A 20526-nucleotide genomic window follows, 5' to 3' on the forward strand; every position below is an offset into this window, starting at 1 on the left:
TTGCCATAATGGGAATCGCTGGGTAGGGGGCACCCAGAGGGCTAAGTGCTGCGTCCGCCCTCTGGGCTCCAGCCTCGCAACATGCCAGGATCGTCCCCAGACCCAAGACCTCACACACACACTCCTTGTGCTGCGGGACTGGGAGCGGAGGCGGGAACCCCCAGTTCCTTGGGCCCAACTCCGGCCCTTGTTTTTTTATAAATCTCCTCCCCAACCATTTGCCCTAATGGGCAGGGTCTTCAATATGGCAAAGGGTGCTCGGCTTGACCCCCCAAGGGCTGAGCTCGGCCAGGGACGCCCATGCGGGCTGGGCTTGGCTGGAGACAGGCGGGGGACGTGACTCCCAGGGCACAGGCATGGCTGGGGTCGCTCCTGGGCCTGCGGAGGGGTTGGGGGCAGAGGCAGAGTGGTGAGGAAGGCTTCATCTTTCCTTCCGGCCCCCCCAGTCCCACCAACTGCCCTGCTGCCCCAGGGCAGGGTTATCTGGGGAGTCCACGTGCCCCCCTGTGTACCACGGCCCCTGCTCCAGGGCTCTCCCCGGTGCTTGCTGCGGCAGGCGAGGGGCAGCGTGTGGCTGCCCAGCACCAGTGGAGCGGACCCAACAGCCCCTTCCTGAAGCCCAAACAAAATGCAACAGAAATGGGCACAGCAGCGGGGGGGGGGGGGTGGAGAGCTGTGGGGCGGCGCCGCTGGGAGCCAGCCGTGTAGCCCACCATGTCCCCTCCGCGCCAGCCCCCAGGATGGCCCCTGGAACCTGGCCCGGCAGGACATCTACAGCCGCCAGCTGGAGAGCTGGAGCGGGCCAGGGTTGCTTTGCTCCATGGGCTGATTCCAGGCAGGGCCGGGGTTGTGGGGGGCACAGCCGCCAGCCTGCGGGTGCTCTCCTGATGCCAGCACATCCCTAACCCCTGGCAGTAGGCAGGCAGTGTGGGATTGAGGAATGTCTGAAGTTAGTGAAGGGCAGGGAGGGGGCATGGAGAGCGGGCAGAGCCGTGCCTTTCCCTGCCGTCTGCCCCACCCTCCGCCCGACATGAGGTTACTGCAGTGAATTTGGTCCCAGTTCGCCCCCCACGCCCGGGGGGATTTGCCAAGCAACCGGCTGGCACTTTGGCACAACAGAACTCTGACTCCGTATGGCTGAGGGGTGAGGGAGGAAGGCGGAGCCCTGGGCTCCTGGCAGTGCCCGGCCTGGGGCTCTGGCTGCCCGGAGCTCAGCAGGCGGGGGGTGGGTTTTGGTCTGGTTGCCTCGTCCGCCCCACTGGAGCAGCGAGGGGTTCTGGGCACAGGGGACACATCTGGGATCTTCCCTTCGAAACTGAGTTGGAACAAAAACCAAATGAAATAAAAGAAATGAAAATCCCCCCCCCCCCGTCCAGTGCGCCCCAGTGTGTGGGGGTGGGCCCGGGCGGGCGGGTGGCGCGGGGCTGTTACTTCTTGAACATGTCCTGGAGGGGCCCGGGCAGGTACTTGAGCACCGTGTCCAGGATGCTCTCCTCCTCCTCCTCCTCCTCGTCCCCGCAGCCCGCCGGGATGGCTTTCTTGGGGCGCGTCAGGCTGCCCTCGCACGGCTGCTCCATCGCCGCCTTCTCCTCTGCCTCCTTCTCCTCTTTCTTCTTCAGGCCGTACTGTGGGGCAGAGACAGACTGGGCCTCTGAGTGCCTGGGGCGCCCCTCTCCTCTGGGGCCAGGTCTGCAGCCACTGGCCTGCCCCAGCATGTGCAGTGCTGTGAGTGTGCAGACACGTGTGCAAATGCACGCACACCTCTCTGCGGGTCTGAACACATGCCAGCCCAGCAGAGAGCAGCCTTCCCGTCCATTGCTGATACCCTCAGCGAGCCCCTCCCTGTGAGCCCGCGGCGGGTAACAGCCAGAGCCTAGCACAGCAAGGGGGGCTGGCACTGCCATGATGCCAGCCTTGGGCATGTGTCTGGTCAGGCCCACGTTCCTTCACCATCCAGCCAACTACCCTGCCTGCCTCTCTGGGGCAGGCTGGGGGATGCGCTTTGGTCTTTCATGTTTCTAATGTCCACCACTGTGGCATCTAGGTGCTGCTGTCTCCATAAGAAAAAAGCCCATGAGCAGCGATGCCCAGAGCGTTGCCCGGGCCGTGCAGGCCGCCTGCCAGGCTCCCGGGGTGAGTGTGGGCCGAAGCCCATCACAGCCACTCATCCTTTCCTCATTTTCCTCCCACAGGCGAGACCGGGGCAGACGGCCAGGCCCAGCTTGCAAAGCGACCAGGCTCCCCGTCCCCAGCTGCCCTGGGGCGCCTCCGGCCACGCGAAGGACACGGTGCAGCTCCCCCCACTCCCGCACGGCCTAAAGGAGGAACCGGCTGGCCGAGCCCCGCTGCCTGAAATCGCCTGTTCCCATCTGTCTCGGCTCACAGGATATTGGAGGCATCTGTGATTAGAGTCAGGCTTCCCCAGCGTCTGGGCCGAGGCAGCTCCTGGCGCGATGCGGCCACGTTATCTGCTCCTCAGCGGGTTATTAAAGATGGCAGATAGCGAGCGACAATTCCAGGCTGTCATGCGGCCGCTTGCAGCAGGCGGGGGGGATAAGGACTCCCCCCCGTTCCAAGCTAATCCCCTGCTGCGGCGGCAGGAGGGGCGCGTAGCGAGGGTGGGGCAGAGTTTCGGAGCGGTTGCGAAGGGGGAGAATCTCTGGGGCAGCGTTTCCCCAGTCAGGCCTTGCTGCCACTCACAGTGTCACCAGTGAGAAAGGGGCCAAGCCTCGGCTGTGTCCAAATCCAGGCTCAAGGGCAGCAGCGCCCAGGGCTCCTGCTCCAAGGGCTGGCCAGGCCAGGGAGGGGGCCATGGGCAGGTGGGTTTTGTGTGTGCCAGAGGGGCTCTGTGGGAGCAAGTGTGTAGCTGTGTGCGCAGCAGCGGGTGTGTCACAGACACAGCAGCTCTGGGTGTGAGAAGGTGCGGGGGGCACTCTGGGGATGCGTACGGAGGGGTGTGTGAGACCCTGGATGTGCCAAGGGGTGTGTGCGCTGGAGCAGGGTCCCGCTCCATGCAGAGGAGGGCAGGGGTGTTACACCAGGGCGGGTAACACGTGCACTGTGCCTGCCCCAGGGAACTGTCATTAATTTACCAGCATTTCACTGCCGCTCAGGTGCTTTGGGCCAGGGACATGCTCTGCATGCGGCTCCCACGGGCCCGGGTTTGACGGGCTCTAGGACGCCAGAGCCCCAGCTCCGCCCTGCTCCCCGCAGCGAGCTCAGCAAGGGCCTCCCCTGCCGTGCAGAGAACAGGCCCAGGGAGGTCAGTGGCTCGCTTCTCCCAGCCCGAGACGGGAACTGTGTCTCCATGGCCTAGTCTGTCCTCCCCCTCTCTGCTCAGGCTGCCACTTAATGCCAATGGGGATGTGGCTCTTCAGTGATGGGGACCCTGTCCTACTAAGCACCAGGCTAAGACCCACCAAGCTCATTGCATACATGGGCCACCCATGGGAGTAACACTCCCTGCCCACCTGGGGCAGGTTGGATCCCGCAGCATAGAGGGGAAATGACCCATTTGACCTCCCCCGCCCGAGTCCCCAGCCTCCTCCCCTTCCTGACTTCCCAGAAGAGGAGCTGTGCAGAGCTCCCCCCCACGCCCGGAGCAATGCTGGAGAATGTGCGGCTTGTCGCCAGGGCACCTGCCCTGGCTGCAGCCAGCTGAGAAACCATGCAAGAATCCCTAGGCCTGGACATTGGCCATGGCACAGAGACCCCAACCCTAAACCTGGGCAGTGTGCCCGGCACAGGGATCCGTGGCAGCGAGCACAGGACAGGACACTGACCTCCCCTTGGAGCTCAGCACACTGGCGAAGAGACGAGCCGGGATCAGGCAGGCCCCCGGGCAGGGAGTCAGTGGTCCAGTGCACAGAACTCTGCACCCCACGGCCTCCCCGATGCCGTGTGTGCAGGACACACCGTCTCCTTCATTGACATGGGACCTGCTGCCCTTCTCGTTACAGGTGGAAGTCGCGGCCCTTGGGACGCAGAGGGCTGGCGGTTGCATGGGAGCTACGCAGTCAGAGAGCGGTCAGATGAAATCCCTGCAGCCACAAGCCCTCCCCTCTGTGCCTATTGAAAAACGCTATTGCTCCCACCCCGTCCGGCGGGGCAGAGCACCAGGTGCCTGGGGGCCAGTTCTGCCCCACCCCACAGAGCTCAGAGAGCAGTTCCTTTGCTTTTTGCACTTCGAAACTAGCCTGGTCAGTTCCCCTGCCTGGCTCCGGGCTCAGTTCCACTCGCTGGTGGAGCCCAGATGCCCTAAACCACCACCCTCTGCACCACAAGCCTACCGGTCTCAGAGCCCAGGAGGACGGGGAGGCAGAACAGGGCCAGGAGCAGCGTGGGCAGCATGCTCAGCACAGGGCCAGGAGGGGCGAACGAGGCGAGCAGCGTTCAGGGGTGTCGTATGGGAGGTTCCTGCAGAACTGCTGCATGTCTGGCTGAGCCGGAGTCACTCGAGCCCCGCCCCATGGGGCTGTCCAGAGTCTGGCACTGGGAGGGGGCAGAGGGGTGCTGAGCCAGCTCCGGGGTGTTTGCAGCGGCGGAAGGGAGCAGCAGCTGCCGGGGTGGCCCCGTGACTGCCCAGAGCAGGGAGTCCCTCTCTACTCAGCCCTGCTATGGCCCCAGCTTGAGCACAGCTCCAGCCCCCCAGCCATCTCCGCACAGGGCTCCCCCCACTCCCGCATGGGCCCATCAGGCTGTGGCTGGGCACCGTCTGTGTGACACAGCCACACTCCAGCCCCGCCGCCCCGCCTCACCCACCTTATCCCGGATCTGTTGCCGAACCTTCTCCCTCTCGGCTTCCATCCTGGCATGCTTGGCCTTCCGCTCCTCTTCCTGCTGGCGAAGGGCTTCTTGCCGCTCCTCCTCCTTCTTCTGAGCATCGGGATCCTTCTCTTCCTCTCCACCCAGCATCTTCCCCATGTCCTTGGTGGCCCCTGCACAGGACACACCAGGCAGCATGGGAAGGGGAGCAAGGCTGCGGCCGGGGCTCGGGGCTCCCCAAGCAGATGCCCCCCTCCAATAGCTGCCTGGCGCCATCCCCTGCCGCCCCCCGCCTGGCCGCAGCCAGGAGGGGCAGAACTGGGCGAGGCAGGAAGGCGACTAGGGAATGAGATGCGGCTGCAGCTCACCAGCGGCCTGGGGCTGCCCTGCCCCCCCTCCAGTGCAGTCATTTACACCAGTGCGAGTGAGCGTGTCACAGGCGGGACTGACGTATCTCCCTGTCTGTCCCTCTTTCCTGTCTGCCCAACAGCCGCACTGTATTTCTCCCACAATGCCCCTGGGGGCCAGGCAGGGCTGTACCCCATCCAGCAGCTGGGGCAGGGAGGCCCAGAGAACAGGATCTACCCAGGGCGTCTGGGGCTGGGTCTCCCTGCACTCACGGGGCCTGGCCTGGAGACCAGCAGGAGCCCTGACTCGTAGCTGGACTGTCAGGACCCCGCATACTGGCACCCGAGGGGCTTGGGGCACAGAGTAACCCTGGAGTGAGCCTGGGAAGTGCCAGCTAAGGCTGCGTGCCCAGCACCGGGGCCAGGCATTCAGCAGCGCAGGCTGGTGGGCTGGGAACCCAGATCTCTCCTGTCATTGAGGCGCAGCTGCAGGGCGGCGGGGTGCCAGCGAGGCTCCCAAGACAGCGTCTCGGGGAATCCCCCTCTGCTACGCAGGGGGCAGTGCCTGCACCCGGCGCCTGCTGATTGGTTTCCAAACTGGCTGCAGCATGGCTCTGAACAAAGAGCCCTGCTCCGCGGCAGAGCCAGGCTGCGGGACGGACGGGGCTCTGCGCCAGGCTGGGTCTGGCCCTTGCCCTTCAGCCAAGGAATTACAGGCGCGTCAATGGAGGGAGGGAGGCTCCGCCAAGAGCAGGAGGGCAGGCAAGGGTGACACAGAGCCTGGAAAGGCCGGGAAGATCCGTGGGGGATTCTGCACAGGCCTCTGCCCCTGAGACATCCCAAGGCCGCAGCCTGCCACACAGACACCCCCTCCCCTGGGAAGCAGTAGCCAGGAGAAAGGACTCGGGGGCGATTGTGGGCAGCACGTTCGCTGGCTCCCGGGTTGCAATGAGCCCTGGCAGGGCACCCAGCCGGTGCAGTTTGGGGGCTGCATGGGCAGGGGGGGGCTGTGTGCAGGCCTCGGCTGGGACCACCCCTTCCTAGCTGGGCTCCCCTTCGAGGAGCTGAACTGGGGACACGATTGCAAAGCAGCCCCCACGTGCAGACACAGCCCGTTTGGCGGGGGGCGGGGAGCCTCAGGGCCTGGCAAAGGCAGTCCAGCCTGGACAAACGGTAAGGAAATGTCCAGGAGGGAACAGTCTTACCCTGGGCAGGGCTAGAGGGGCTCCCTCGGGGTGCGTCCCACAGCCTCGGAGCTGGGCAGGGCCAGCGAGGAGGCAGCCAGACGTGGGTGATGGCAAAGGGACAACGTGGCCAAGCATCAGTGGCAGCTAATGCCAAAGGAGCGGGGATGCAGGGAGCCGGGCCGGGGGCAGCCAGAGGGGAGGGGCAGCCAGGCTGTGGCCCAAGGAGCAGCTCCCCTCGCCCCTCCCTGCTCTGATGGGAGGCAGATTGATGTGTTTTGGCAGCGGAGACGGCGAGTTTACAGGTTAGCAATGGGAGCAGCGAGCAAACAGGCGACCCACGGCTCAGCTCAAGCGCCTTCTCCCGGGAGGGGCCGCGGCAGGTCTGGCCCGGTGCCGGGCAGAGACGTGAGCCACAGAGCTGTGCAAGTCACTCAGCATGGAACCCCGGAGCCGCAGGTCACGAGTGGAGACCCCCCAGGTGGGGAGAGACCCCCCACACCTCTCTGGATGGGAACGTGGACCCCCCCGGGAGCTTCTGGGTGGGCGCCCAGGTGCACTGCCAGACCCTCCCTGCAAAGCCCACGGAGCTGGTGGTGAAGTTTTGTCCCCCACGAATGCAAAGGCAAGAACCTGAGCAGACCAGTCGTGAGCTAGCGAGATGCCGAGGCAGACGGGTCCCCGGACGCGCAGCCAGATCCCTGTCCTGGGCCCAGCACGGCCTCAGAGCGAGCAGGCCCCCTGGGGCCTTTCCTGCCACCTTCTATGCCAGGGCCAGGCTGCGGGGCTCCCCCTTCCACAGTGGAGCTGCCCAGCGGCTGCAGATGCCAGGCTCCCCTGGACCCAGCCAGTGAGGACCAGCACAGAGACCGCTGGGGGGCTACTGCCCGCAGTGCTGGGCAAGGGGGCGAGGCTGTGCTGCAGACCCACAGTGCGGCGTGGGGCGTACCTGGGAGAGGGCAGGCCCAGGGCCCAGCGGGAGGTGGGGCAGCCAGTGCCCGTGCCGGGGAGTGCCCGGGGGCACCAGGCTGGAAGCAGCAGCAGAAGGCTGGGGTGTGACCATGTCTCGCGAGGCCCCATCAGGCTAGGCAACCCTGGCAACATGCCACCCACTGCTGATACAGAGCTGCCCCGCCCCCCTCCGGCCCCACACACATACAGCATCAGGCCTGGGGCTGGGGAGCAGACAGAGCGGAGCTGGGGCACCCCCTGTGATGAAGTGGGACTGTTCTTAATGTTTCCTCTGAATAGTGTGGGGGTGCCTCAGTTTCCCCTAGGCAGTTCTTAAGTATCTAGGTGGTGGGGTAAGGGTGTATGATCATTGCAGAGCCCTAGAGGGCAGGTGTGTGCAGGGGTCTGGACACAGACAGTGGCCGACACCCTGTTTCCTGGCAACTGATGGCCTGGGCCCTTCCCCCCTGCAAGGTGAGAGCTGAAGGGCTGGAGAACAAAGGAATCCGGTGACCTCCTGGCCCGGGAAAGGGACAAAGCCCAGAGGAGGAGGGGCTGGAGGGAGTTTCAGTTTGGGGCTGGCTGGGACATGGAGTGAAGGGCAGACGTGGTTGTCTGGCTCACTGCCCCCTCAAAATGGACCCAGCTGAGGGGTCCTGTTCTCTGCACCTGCAAACTCTGTTTTAGACCATGTCCCTGTCGTCTAATAAACCTTCTGTTTTACTGGCTGGCTGAGAGTCACATCTGTCTGCGAAGTTGGGGTGCAGGACCCTCTGGCTTCCCCAGGACCCCGCCTGGGCGGACTCGCTGGGGGAAGCGCACGGAGGGGCAGAGGAGGCTGAATGCTCCGAGGTCAGACCCAGGAAGGTGGAAGCTGAGTGAGCTGTGTGTCCTGCAGACAGTCTGCTCACAGAAAGGAGACTTCCCCAGAGTCCTGACTGGCTATGTAGGGAGCAGTTCCAGAGCATCGCCCGGGGACTCCGTGGACAGGCTCCCACTCCTGACCCCAACCTATATGTCTGTGTGGAGTTTCCTTGGGCCAGGCCCCTGCACACACCTGCCCTCTAGGGCTCTGCAATGATCATACCCCCTTACCCCACCACCTAGATACTTAAGAACTGCCTAGGGCAAACTGAGGCACCCCCACACTATTCAGAGGAAACATTAAGAACAGTCCCGCTTCGTCACAACCCCCGCAGAGAGGGCGAGCCCTCGGAGCACCGTGAGCACCCAGCCTGGTGCCCAGCAATCCCTGGTGCAGTGTGCTGGTCCCTGCCTAGCAGCCTCCCCATGCAGGGACCAGCTCTCCCAGCTGGAGCTGCTCCCGGCTGGCCCCTCGGCCAGGACTGAGGCCAGTGGTGCAGCCTAGAGCCAGGAGGGCAGCGCGTGGCAGCGGCCTGGGGGCTGGGCTGGGGCTGAGCTCGCTGTGGGGAGAACAGCAGAGATGCCATGGAGGAAGGTGCTGGGTTCCGGGTGTTCCAGTTCTGCCGGTCCTAGGGAGCTGGGTCTCTGGACTGCCGGCAGGGGGCTTTCCCCGTGGGGCAGGGCAGCAGCGTGGCCGTCTCCTCTCAGACACCCGCGGCCCACCGTCATGACCTGTGGCTCTGCTCTGCCCCTCGGCCGATGCGCCGGGCCGTGCTTGCAGCCCCAGCCCCATTGGCTGCTCTCTCTGCTGTGTCCTGCCCCTCCCCGGCCTCCCCTGTCACTGCACTCTCCTTCAGTGCCAGGTGCCCTGCTGTTCCCCCGGAGAATCCAGGGGGGTTGGGTTATTCTTACATAGCTGCTGCGCTGTCCCCGTGTCGCTGACCATGCCAGGCCCCTGGGCTCTGCGAACCGCCCAGTTTAGTGTCTCCTGTGACTCCACGGGGAAGGGAGCTGCCTCCCCAGGGCCCTTCACATCGCTGTAAAGCTACCATGGCTCAGCCAGACAGCGATTCCCGATCAGCCAGGGGCTGCTCAGGGGAGGGCAGCCCAGTGGGACTGAGGCCAAGTCTCAGCTCTGCCACAAGTCTGTTCAATGGGAATCAAAGCCCCGGCCTGTCTTTCCAGGGGGCTGGGCGGGTCAATCCGTTACAGACTGGGAGGGGCTCAGATACAAGAGTCACGGGGCCAGGCAAGTCCCTTCGCTACGACCCCAACACAAACCAACTCCACTAGCCAGAGTGACAAGGGAAAACGCCAGCCAGTCAGCGAGGCTGGTGGCCCAGGGAACCCTTGTGGCTAACGGCCCCACCTGGCAGCAGGAAAATCAGAACCCCACCGGGTGTTCCCCTCAGTGTGTGATGCCAGAGCTCTGAGTATGAAACAGTTCAGGGATTAAAACAGCTGCCACCTCTGTCCTGCTACAGCTGTTCTCAGCCTGTCGTTATCTAGCCCTTCCGTGTGGCTAGCACCCACCCCCGGCTGCCAGCCTGGGGCTCGCCGGTGAGTTATACCGGGGACTTCCCAGGGTCTCAAAGCTGCGGGCTCCATTCCCAGCAGAGTCGAGCTGCCGGACCCCCAGGCTGAGTGAGCGGGGCTATTGCTGAAGCGGGGGCGGGCTGGGTTGGAGGGTTTGTCAGCTCTCCAGGTATTCCAGGCACTTCCTGGCCCGCCAGCCTGATGCCAGGGGTACAGGATCCCTGCTGCTTCTGGCTCTTTCACGGGACGGGACGCGAGGAAATAGCAGCACCGCCGTTAGAGAGAGACTGGGGAGCTGGTGCATGGGACCACAGCTGGGCTCGGCTCCCCTGGGAGAACTCCCTACACCTGGCTCCTGGCACCCGGGTGGCACGTAGACAGAGAGAAACAATCCACATGGGTCTCCCCCTTTAGCAGCAGCCTTTGAGACAGTCCTAGGCCAAGCTCTCCTCAGTGTGGGGCCCTTTCTCAGACACCCAGCCGGGAGGGCGTGGGGCAGGCAGGCAGGCACGATCCAAATATGAAGAACAGACTTACCCCCTAACGCTTGCTTCATTACAAAGTCCATGCTGCCGGGCTGGATCAGTGCGCTCTAGACCACAGCAGAATTCTCATCCAGTGCTGTGGGGCCGGACTCCTAGGATCAGGTGCCACCTGGCCGGGAAGGAGAGACACAGTGAGATGGGCTGAGAGCCAATGCAGAGGCCTTTGTGATGAAGTGGGACTGTTCTTAATGTTTCCTCTGAATAGTGTGGGGGTGCCTCAGTTTCCCCTAGGCAGTTCTTAAGTATCTAGGGGGTGGGGTAAGGGTGTATGATCGTTGCAGAGCCCTAGAGGGCAGGTGTGTGCAGGGGTGTGGACACAGAGGATGGCTGACACCCTGTTTCCTGGCAACTGATGGCCTGGGCCCTTCCCCCCTGCAAGGTGAGAGCTAAAGGGTTGGAGAACAAAGGAATCAGGTGACCTCCTGGCCCGGGAAAGGAACAAAGCCCAGAGGAGGAGGGGCTGGAGGGAGTTTCAGTTTGGGACTGGCTGGGACATGGAGTGAAGTGCAGACGTGGTTGTCTGGCTCACTGCCCCCCAAAATGGACCCGGCTGAGGGGTCCTGTTCTCTGCACCTACAAGCTCTGTGTTAGACCATGGTCCTGTCGTCTAATAAACCACCTGTTTTACTGGCTGGCTGAGAGTCACGTCTGACTGCAGAGTTGGGGGGCAGGACCCTCTGGCTTCCCCAGGAGCCCCGCCTGAGCGGACTCGCTGTGGGAAGCACACGGAGGGGCAGAGGATGCTGAATGCTCCGAGGTCAGAGCCAGGAAGGTGGAGCCGGGGGAGCTGTGTGTCCTGCAGACAGGCTGCTCCCAGAGAGGAGACTTCCCCAGAATCCTGCCTGGCTTTGTAGGGAGCAGTTCCAGAGCATCGCCCAGGGACTCCTTGACAGCCTTACCCAGCGCCTGGGGCAAGGAGCGTTGGGGTAACCTTGCTCTTGTGATTAGCCCTAGTCTTTGCTGGTGCAGTCAGGCGCGAAAGGGAACCATGTCACACTCACCAGAGGCGGTGATAGGGCGGGGGAAAGGAATTGCTATTGAGATGCAAATCATGGGCCAGATTCTGCTCTCACTTGCACTGCTGTAAATCAGGATTAACTCCACTGACATCACTTTCAGGCCCCAATCTCCCTGCACAATCCCCACGGAAGCCTATGGCGCATACGATGACGGGGTGAGCTTGTCTCCGGGGCCAAAGGGAGATGACTGTAGGGATGAAGTGCAGCAGGCCACGTGGGACTGTGCGGGACACTCCAGTTTGACCCAGATGGATACAGGCCAACACATGCAGAATCCCTGGCAGCCAGAACCAAAAGTGGGTGCCCAGGGCTGTGTTCCTGGCCCCCGCTCACCAGCTGCCTTTGCAGGATTAGTCATGGATCCACTCAGGGAAATAATTAGACTGATAAATACAAGCCGGCTCTTTCTCTCTCCTGCACCTCCCGCACACCTAGTCTACTTCTCACACGCTCACCCCACGCTCAGTGTGCGACTGTGCACACACACACACACACTTTACACCACAGCAGCTTCAGACAGACTTACAACCATCCTGCTTCCCACTTGCTAGAAGGATCCAGGGCTCCTGTCTGCCAACTGCTGGCCAGACAGCCAGAGGGGACAAAGCCAGCTGGCAGCTCGCCCCAGCCTGGCTGGAATAGCCGCATGACACACCGTGGCCACCACCCAGCCACGGTAGAAAAGCCCCCCCATACAATGGAGCCCTGGATGGAACTAAGCTCTTTTCAGTTGGCAGCTGTACAGAGACGTGTGGCTGCTTTTCTGCCTCAGGGACCCACGTGGGGTCTGGGAGGGATACTGGAGTGACCCTGTGTTTGGCTGCTGTGGGTCCATGGTACAATGAGCTGACTGGACTGTGCGGGCACCTCTGCTAACTGGCGGGGGAGCAGATCTGCTCTGGTGCTGCTAAACAGATTTGCTAGGTGCCAGGAAAGAAGCTACAAGCCCAGCTACCACTTAGCAAAGCTGCAGCTTTCAGCCCGGAGGTTTCCTGCTTCACACCTGTCTGCCATTATCACAGTGAGCCACTGGTGCCCCTGCGAGGTCAGGCCGTGCTAGTAGGGTCCTTTTATGGGTGAGGAGCTGAGGCACTAAGTGCCTTGCCCCAAGTTAGTTGGGGAGTCTGTGGCAGGGCAGGTTATTGAGCCCAGGTCTCCTGGGTCCTAGGCCAGTGCCCTGACCACTAGGCCATCCTGCCTCTCCAACCCCAGCTGGGGACAGATTCCCCTCAAACAGCTGAAAGGTGGCTTCCCCTCTCCTTACGCTGTTTCCATTGGAGCATCCTCACTTCCTGTCAATCCCCTGTCCTCTTCTTGTAGTAACCTGACATTGCTCTTTGCATCAGTACTACCTGGGGTACCTTGCTGTAGTGCCTAGGAGCCTAGTCATGGCCTAGGACCCCATCGTGCTAGGTGCTGTACAAGCATAGAGTCCCTGCTCTATCTGAACCAAAACTCCACCTGTGCAAACAGAGCCCCCCAGGACATTGATAAACCTCCGACGCCTCCCTACTGCAGAAGTAGTGCAGAATATTCCCGACAGTCTGCAACTACGGGATGGGTGCAAACCCCACGGAGGGTGTGGCTAGGAGTCACAGGCCCAAAGTGAGAATGGGAACTTTGAGCACTGCTTTAGGCTGCTGCACCCTCTCCCCAGGGCACGGGTGCAAATCCCATCGCTTGGGACATTTAACCCTTGGCTGACTGAAGCACCAGCTGCACTGGTCCCTGGGAGACAGTTCTTGAGGCTCTGCTCCTGCACATCAAGTGGCAGCCTATTGGAGTGGCTGCATTTCCAGATGGGGCTTTACAACAGTGAAAGGCACAAGCTTGACTGGAGGCCCTTCCAGAGATTGCTCATTGCACCCTGCCTTTCTGGAGGACGCCCTCTGGGAGCACCTCGTTCTCGGCTGTGGGGTTAAGTGACTGGAAACAAGCAGGGATTTGATCCTTCGCGGGCCAGCGGAATGTGCCCAGAACCATTTGACGTGAGGGCAGGCAGCACGGCCGTGATGCCAATGACTCATGCACGACCGATCTAACATGCAGATCAGCGCCTTCCTTTCCCTTTCAGAAGGGTTCCGTGTTCCTAACTCCTCTTTGCATATCTCCAGAACCATGCAGGAGACCCCTGGAAGAGCTCCAGCCCATTCCATCCAGTGATGATGGGCAGGTCCTAGACTTAAGGTTGCCTGACATGTCCCATCATAAGACCCAGTATTCAGCTGCTTATAAATTTGACAAAGTTTAACCATTTGGGGCTTTTCTGAATGTTTCAGCAAAAATGATTCAGCCACTTCTCACAAGGAGATCGGGAGTAGCACCCTGGTGTCAGGAACGTGCCTTTTGTCTTCCCCAGGGAAATCTGCCCAAGTTTGGAACTGCTGGAAACGGCTGTTCACACGAGCTCGGTAAAACCTTTTTACGGTTCAGCAGCCAACTTCTCTGCAGAGTCTGTCTGCACTGAGCATGCTGCATCCCCTCGCAGCGTCTACATGCCAACAGGACTGCCCGTGCTCTGTCCCCACAGAGCGACTGCGCATGCTCCCTCCCAGGGCTGAGCAGCTGCCAGGGAACCCTGCTGGCTGCCTGGACGGGGTGGAGCACGGTATGCCCTGGCCAGACAATGGGCCAAATTCAGCCCTCACGTAAATGGAGACCACTCCTATGAGAGTCCGTGGCGAGTGCCCCTGCTTATGCCCAGCTCCTTATTTGCCCCAGTGTATGAATCGATGGCCCCTCATCCCTCCCGCTCTGCAGCAGGAGGCAGCCGGCAGAGGAGACTGCCCTCAGCTGGGTTCTCAGAAGGCTGTTTCCATCGTAATGTGGAAGCCAGCTCAGCATTTTTCATTTCCTTGGGCCCCCTGTGAGCCCCTGGATACAGAGGCCAAGTCTACACGATAGCTTTTGCCAGCTTAGCCGTGTCAGCCAGGGGTGTGTGATGAGGTGTGATCCCTGCTGGCAAAAGCTCCTTGTGTAGACACAGCTATAGCTGCAAAACGGCATTTTTGCCACTACAGAGTATTTTGCTTGAGGGGCTGACACAAGCCCTGCTCGCACAAACCAGGGAATCAGCTGCATCCAGGCTGGAGTGCTTTGCTGGTGTAACGTGCCTGGATAGCTAACCTGGCAGAGTGCTCCGAGTATAGTCCTGGCCAGCACATGTGGAGAACAGAGGGACTCCCTTCGGTACCAAGCCCTAGGCCTACACTCGCTCGTTGAACCGGAGGGCCAGCTCTGAGGTAAACACTGGAGGGCAGCACGGCCCCATTAGCCCTGCTGCTCTGGGATAGGGGTTATTGCAGTTCCACCCAATTTCTGTTCTACACGGGAACATCTGAAGCTGGAATGAAGCCTGCAGCTTTGGGGAGTGTCCAGGGAGGTTTGTCTCAAGCGGTGCTTCCAGCAGCCGAGGGAGCGGGTGTTACGGTTGCAGTCACACATTTGCACTCTTACCATGGCCTGGCCTGGGCCCTGGGGCCTGGCCGCTGGAAGGTTTGGGGAACTCCTGGGGTCTACACACACCGATTCCCTGCTTAGTCCTGCTGGCCTTGCAGCCAATTTAATAGCTGATTAAAGCAGAAACAGTTCGATCCGTCCCCACTCTCCGACAGCAGGATCTCCCAGCCGGCCCTGCTTCTGGGAGTGAGTGGAGCAGGTGGGGATTGGTACCCAGAGGGCCATGCGAATGAAATGGATTCAGACGGTGGGCCACCTCAGCATGGCTTAAACCGGTCAATTACAAACGGCTCACGTCTCTAGTGGAGACGCAGCCTGGATTTAGATTAGAGCTTGCTTCCCAAGCCAGGCACTTGCCGGCTGAACACTGCTGCCTTAGATCCCCTGCACCTGTATCATCATTCACTAGCATCAGTCCCTGGCCTGTGGCTGCTGGAGGGCAGAGGGGGAGACCCCTTCAACCACATTGCTTCAAACACAAACACAGGTCGGCCACTACAAACCGCAGCAAGCCCCATGTCGAGGGGATGAGGGTTCTCCTGCTGCTCCCGGGGAAGCAGGCAGCCTCCCCACTCAATTGATTTTAGCCCTGCCTCATATGAATTAGCCACTGTAGGTTCTTGATAATTAAGTTCATTTTTGCAAGGCAGAGAACGCTTCTCGGTCGAGGTCGTGGGAGCTAATGGCTCGTTAGCAGGATGCAGGCAGGCTCTCAACTCAGCACTTAGCACCAGTCTGTCCCTCCCCACCGGGCCGGGCCGGCTGCTGACGGAGCATTTGTAGTCATTTTGCATCCTCCCCTCAGCTTTGATTTAATGCTTTGATACGGCATCATCATCAGGAAGACGATTCCTTTTGCGAGCGCTGCGGCTAATACTTGGGAGAGTGGCTCTCCCCTCTCACGTCTCATGCCACCCCCCCCCCCCAGGCGAACCCGGCCTTCTGGGTCTGGAATTGGGGAGCAGAAAATTAAGTAGCATAATTTGGGGGTGGGATGGGGCTTCTGGGAGGGCTGTTCTCCATAAAGGCCACACATGGGGGGACGGGGACAGGACGCCAGCTCCCTGGGGGAAGCAGGAGGTTCTGAATGAACGAGGTTTGGACAAGTGAGGCTGTTGGCAAGTCGCCATAGAGCCACAAGGAAGAGAAATCTTAGCAATAATCATAAATAACAGAATCACAGCTGCTAGAGAGAGGAAAGACCTATGACATCACCCAGGCAGTCTCCCTGCCAATGCAGGATTGATCTGGGCTGGCCATTTCCTGGAATAGGGTCCAATCTAGGTGTAAACCCCCCAGGCAATCGGACGTCTGCCACGGCCCCCAGGAAACGGTTCTGTTGCCTAACCCAGCGCTGCCAGTCATCGCGCCAGCAGCGCCCGCGCTGGGGAGGATGGGACGGTGGCGTATTTACACAGTGCTGTGAACTCAGCCAGCCCTGCCCCTGCCCCCCTGTCAGCGCTGCGCCATGTAGGGGGGCCGGGCAGGGAAGAGGTTTCAGACAAACACGGATTTTTGCACACGAGCTGCAGCTCCTCACCGATTGCAAGGCCAGAAGGGATCGCTGTGATTGTCTAGTCTGACCTCCTGCATAACACAGGACAGAGACCTGCCGCAGGCGAATTCCTAGAGCAGAGCAGTTAGAAAAACCTCCCCTCTGGATTTAACGATGTTAAGTGATGGAGGATCCACCAGGACCCTGGGGAAGTTCTTCCACTGATTCATCACCCTCACGGTTAAAAAGTTACACCTTATTTCCAGTCTGGTGCATGCAGCCCCTAGTCTGGGATCAGAGCCAGCCCAGAACAATCCCAGCAAGCACACCCATCCACTCAGCCCGGACTGTGTCCCCGACCCTTCCTGAACCCTGAGGGCTCTGCCCGCTCCCTGGGCTCACAGAGTCACCTTGCGCCTGGCCTGGCTGTTGCAGGACCTTGGGGCTTGGAGGGAACCTGGCTCTGGAGCCTCAGTGTATCACAAGGGGAGCAGGGTGCGGGGCAGGAGCTGGACTGCAGGGGCGACCCACAGCCTCCAGGCTGCCCCTTCTAGCTCTGGGCCCCTTGGGGAGCCCTTGACCCCCCCATTGCTCCTGCAGAAAAAAGTCACCAAGGAAGACTCTGCTCAGCCCAGTCAGGGCCTGCATCACTGCTCCAGGCCCGAGGTGGTGGGGATGGGCATGGCCATGCTCTCCCTATGGCCAGTGCCCAGCTGGAGTTGGCCACAGGGACTTCCCATGGGGCAGTGTGGGAGGAGAGCCTGGGGCCTGGAGTGCAGGGTGGGCACTGAGCTCTGAGACATAGACAGCCCCCAGTGTAACAGGATCATGATGGTCTCACAGAGCCCCTCCGCCCCTGCACGACAGGACACCTGCTCCACCTGATTGTCTCCCTTGTTCGCAGCTGCTGAGGGTGAGGAGTTGTGAGCCCACAAGGATGGACAGATCTGGAGAGATGGACGCGCTGTCCAGCCCCCCAGAGCCCCTTCCCAGCACTGCCCCAGGAACAGGTCTCACGCCAATTCTGGCTGGCATCTCTGCATGTGAAGGGAGGCACAGGCGAGGTGCCTGCTGTGTACAATGTGCCGTGGGGTGTACGTGCCATGTCGGGGGGTGGGCGAGGTGCCCGGGGCGTACAGTGTGCCGTGGGGTGTACGTGCCGTGTCGGCGGGCGGGCGAGGTGCCCGGGGCGTACAATGTGCCGTGGGGTGTACGTGCCGTGTTGGCGGGTGGGCGAGGTGCCTGGGGCGTACAATGTGCCGTGGGGTGTACGTGCCATGTCGGGGGGTGGGCGAGGTGCCCGGGGCGTACAATGTGCGGTGGGGTGTACGTGCCGTATCGGCGGGTGGGCGAGGTGCCCGGGGCGTACAATGTGCGGTGGGGTGTACGTGCCGTGTCGGGGGCTGGGCGAGGTGCCCGGGGCGTACAATGTGCGGTGGGGTGTACGTGCCGTGTCGGGGGCTGGGCGAGGTGCCCGGGGCGTACAATGTGCCGTGGGGTGTACGTGCCGTGTCGGGGGGTGGGCGAGGTGCCCGGGGCGTACAATGTGCCGTGGGGTGTACGTGCCGTGTCGGCGGGTGGGCGAGGTGCCCGGGGCGTACAATGTGCCGTGGGGTGTACGTGCCGTGTCGGGGGGTGGGCGAGGTGCCCGGGGCGTACAATGTGCCGTGGGGTGTACGTGCCGTGTCGGCGGGTGGGCGAGGTGCCCGGGGCGTACAATGTGCCGTGGGGTGTACGTGCCGTGTCGGGGGGTGGGCGAGGTGCCCGGGGCGTACAATGTGCCGTGGGGTGTACGTGCCGTGTCGGCGGGTGGGCGAGGTGCCCGGGGCGTACAATGTGCCGTGGGGTGTACGTGCCGTGTCGGGGGGTGGGCGAGGTGCCCGGGGCGTACAATGTGCCGTGGGGTGTACGTGCCGTGTCGGGGGGTGGGCGAGGTGCCCGGGGCGTACAATGTGCCGTGGGGTGTACGTGCCGTGTCGGCGGGTGGGCGAGGTGCCCGGGATGTACAATGTGCCGTGGGGTGTACGTGCCGTGTCGGGGGCTGGGCGAGGTGCCTGGGGCGTACAATGTGCCGTGGGGTGTACGTGCCGTGTCGGGGGCTGGGCGAGGTGCCCGGGGCGTACAATGTGCCGTGGGGTGTACGTGCCGTGTCGGGGGCTGGGCGAGGTGCCCGGGGTGTCTTTGCTGTTGCAGGGCGTGTCTGTGAATACACCCCGGGGGGGTTTCCCGAGCAGGGAATGTGCAGGGGCTCTAGCTGTGGGGTGCCAGCTTGCTGCGCTGCCTGCAAGGTCCGGTTGTGGGGAGATGTGGCGTGCAGGGGGCGCCGGTGCCTTTCCCGGGACAGCGCTGACAGGGGATCCGAGCAGAGCTGGGGGATGTGCCCGGAGCGCCCGGCCATGGCCAGGGGCAGGCAAGCGGCAGGCGGGGGGGGGGGGGGAGCCCCGAGCCGCCCAGGGAGGGACGCATTAGCGGGGCAGAGGGTCCAGCAGGCAGCCCGCCCCCCTCCCCCGGCGGTTTTCTTGTGATTCTGGCACATGCAGAGGACAGGAGACCCCCAAGGCAAATGCCGCCTGGCGCAGCGGGTCTGCAGCCCGGAGCCCCAGCTCCCCTCGCCGCTCCGGGGTGCAAACACAGGCTCTGCCCAGCTGCCCCCCGCGCGGCGGAGCTGGGGCGTCCTTCTGCCGGGGCTCGGCCGCGGGCAGCCGCTGGGGAACGTGTCCCGGATCTGTCTCCAGCCCGGGCAGGCGGGCTGGGCTGTGCGGGGCTCCGGGCACTGGGAGCTGAGCCCCGCTGGCTGCAGGGAGAGGGGGCGGGTCGCCAGCCCAGGATGGGGCTCCCGAGGGGCTCTGCGGCTCCCTAGTTCTGGCTGAGCCCCGCGTGCCCTGTCCCAGCCCCGCACCCGCAGGAGAGGCACGTTCCCCGGCTCGGCCCCAGCGCCTCGCGTGTGTCCCGGCCGCTGGCCGCAGCCGCGAGGGGACGGTGAGGGGCCGGCCTCGCTTCCCTGCTGTAGTGGGCAGGGGCCGGAGCAGCGCAGCGGGGACACACAGCGGGAGTTGCACGGGCGCAGCTTGGCCCGGAGTAACCCGAGTGCGCCAGGCGGGCGAGCGGCTGCGGGGATCAGGGGGATCCCGGACTCGCTTTGCCAATAGCCCGGGGCGCTGCCGGCGGGTCCATGCGCCCGGAGGCAGCGCCCAGCGCCGTGCACAACCCAACGGGGCACGCAGGGACCCCGGCACCCCCATCCCCACCACCAGGGGCACCTGCCGGGCCGAGGAGCCCCGCACCGGCCGCTCGGCTCCTGCCTGAGCCCGAGCCCGGACAGACGGGGCCCCCGGGGCAGCCTCTGGCTTTGCGGGGTGGGGGGAAGGGGGAGGATCGGAGCGCCCCGGTTTGCTCCCCCCGCGCCGGGACGCGAACCCGCGCTTCCTCTGCGCAAAAGTTCCTTCCCCTGCCAACAGCGACCGGCGGTCGGGTGCGGGGGGCTGCGGGACGCGCCGGGCGCCTCGCCCCCCGGACCCGGAGCCCTGGATGGGGCCTGTCCCCATGCGCCCCCATCTTCCAGCAGGCCCGGGGCGGGTGTGCTGCGCGCCCGGACCCATGCGCCAGGGCCGCGGTGCCAAGCCCCGTCCCCTCCCGCTCCCGCTCCGGGGCTGCCCGCGGGACCCACTCACCCGGGACGCTCCAGCAGCCCGTGGCCGGCGGGGAGTGAGCGCTCCCCAGCCCTGCGCGCAGAGCCCGCCTCCCTCCGCTCCGCAGCCTGCCGGTGCCTCCCCCCAGCCCCTGACGCGCCTGCCTCTCTCCTCCCCGAGCGAGTGGGCAGCTGCCGGCTCCCCCCGCCAGCCCGGGGCGCCTCTGCCCAGCCCCGGGGCCGGCTCGCTCCGCTGCGCCCCGCCTGCCAGCGGCCCCAGCGCGGCCACGGGGCCGCCCGGGGGGCAGGGGGCCGGAGCCCTGCGGGGCTGCTCCGTCCTCAGCACCCTGGTTAGCGCCCTGCCTGCCCGCCAGCCGGGTCATCCGCCGCCTCCCGGCGCCTGCTGGTAGCCAAGGGGGCCCCGCGCCCTTCTCCAGCGCCCAGCCAGAGCCCTGAACACCGCGGTGGGGGCCGGGGCTGGATCTTGCGCGGCCTCCGGCCGGCGGGGCTGCAGGATGGAAGGGGCGGGGAGGGGTCTGACTGCTCCAGCTCACACTGGGTGAATCCGGAGTAACTCCACGGAAGTCACCGCTGAGGTGACAGCAGGATCGGGACCCGCCGGTTTCCGCGCTTTAGCGCTGACCCCAGCGCAGCGCCCTGTAAACACGAGGGAGAGACACACACAGCAGCCGGGTAATTATTCTGGGCTGCCGGTTTGGAGAGCGGGTCTGGCT

At 63.4% G+C, this 20526-nt stretch overlaps 1 protein-coding gene across 2 annotated transcripts in view; it reads right to left on the minus strand.

The window, feature by feature from the left end:
* Positions 1–1412: 1412 nt before the first annotated feature.
* CPLX2 (complexin 2) overlaps positions 1413–20526 on the minus strand; it is a 67553-nt gene continuing 48439 nt past the window's right edge. Inside the window, exons 1-4 of one of the 2 annotated variants that reach the window (XM_074960196.1) lie at positions 19836–19974; positions 10184–10300; positions 4762–4937; positions 1413–1625 (exon numbers count right to left, since the gene is read on the minus strand). In XM_074960196.1, the coding sequence (XP_074816297.1) occupies positions 1428–1625; positions 4762–4937; positions 10184–10214 (405 nt within the window). In that variant the 5' untranslated portion in view covers positions 10215–10300; positions 19836–19974 and the 3' untranslated portion in view covers positions 1413–1427. Of the gene's footprint in view, positions 1626–4761; positions 4938–10183; positions 10301–19835; positions 19975–20526 lie in introns of those variants that run through there. The other variant, XM_074960195.1, reaches the window with a different exon arrangement.

The sequence above is a fragment of the Natator depressus genome, chromosome 8 (genome assembly GCF_965152275.1).
Source record: "Natator depressus isolate rNatDep1 chromosome 8, rNatDep2.hap1, whole genome shotgun sequence".
Lineage (NCBI taxonomy): Eukaryota > Metazoa > Chordata > Testudines > Cheloniidae > Natator > Natator depressus.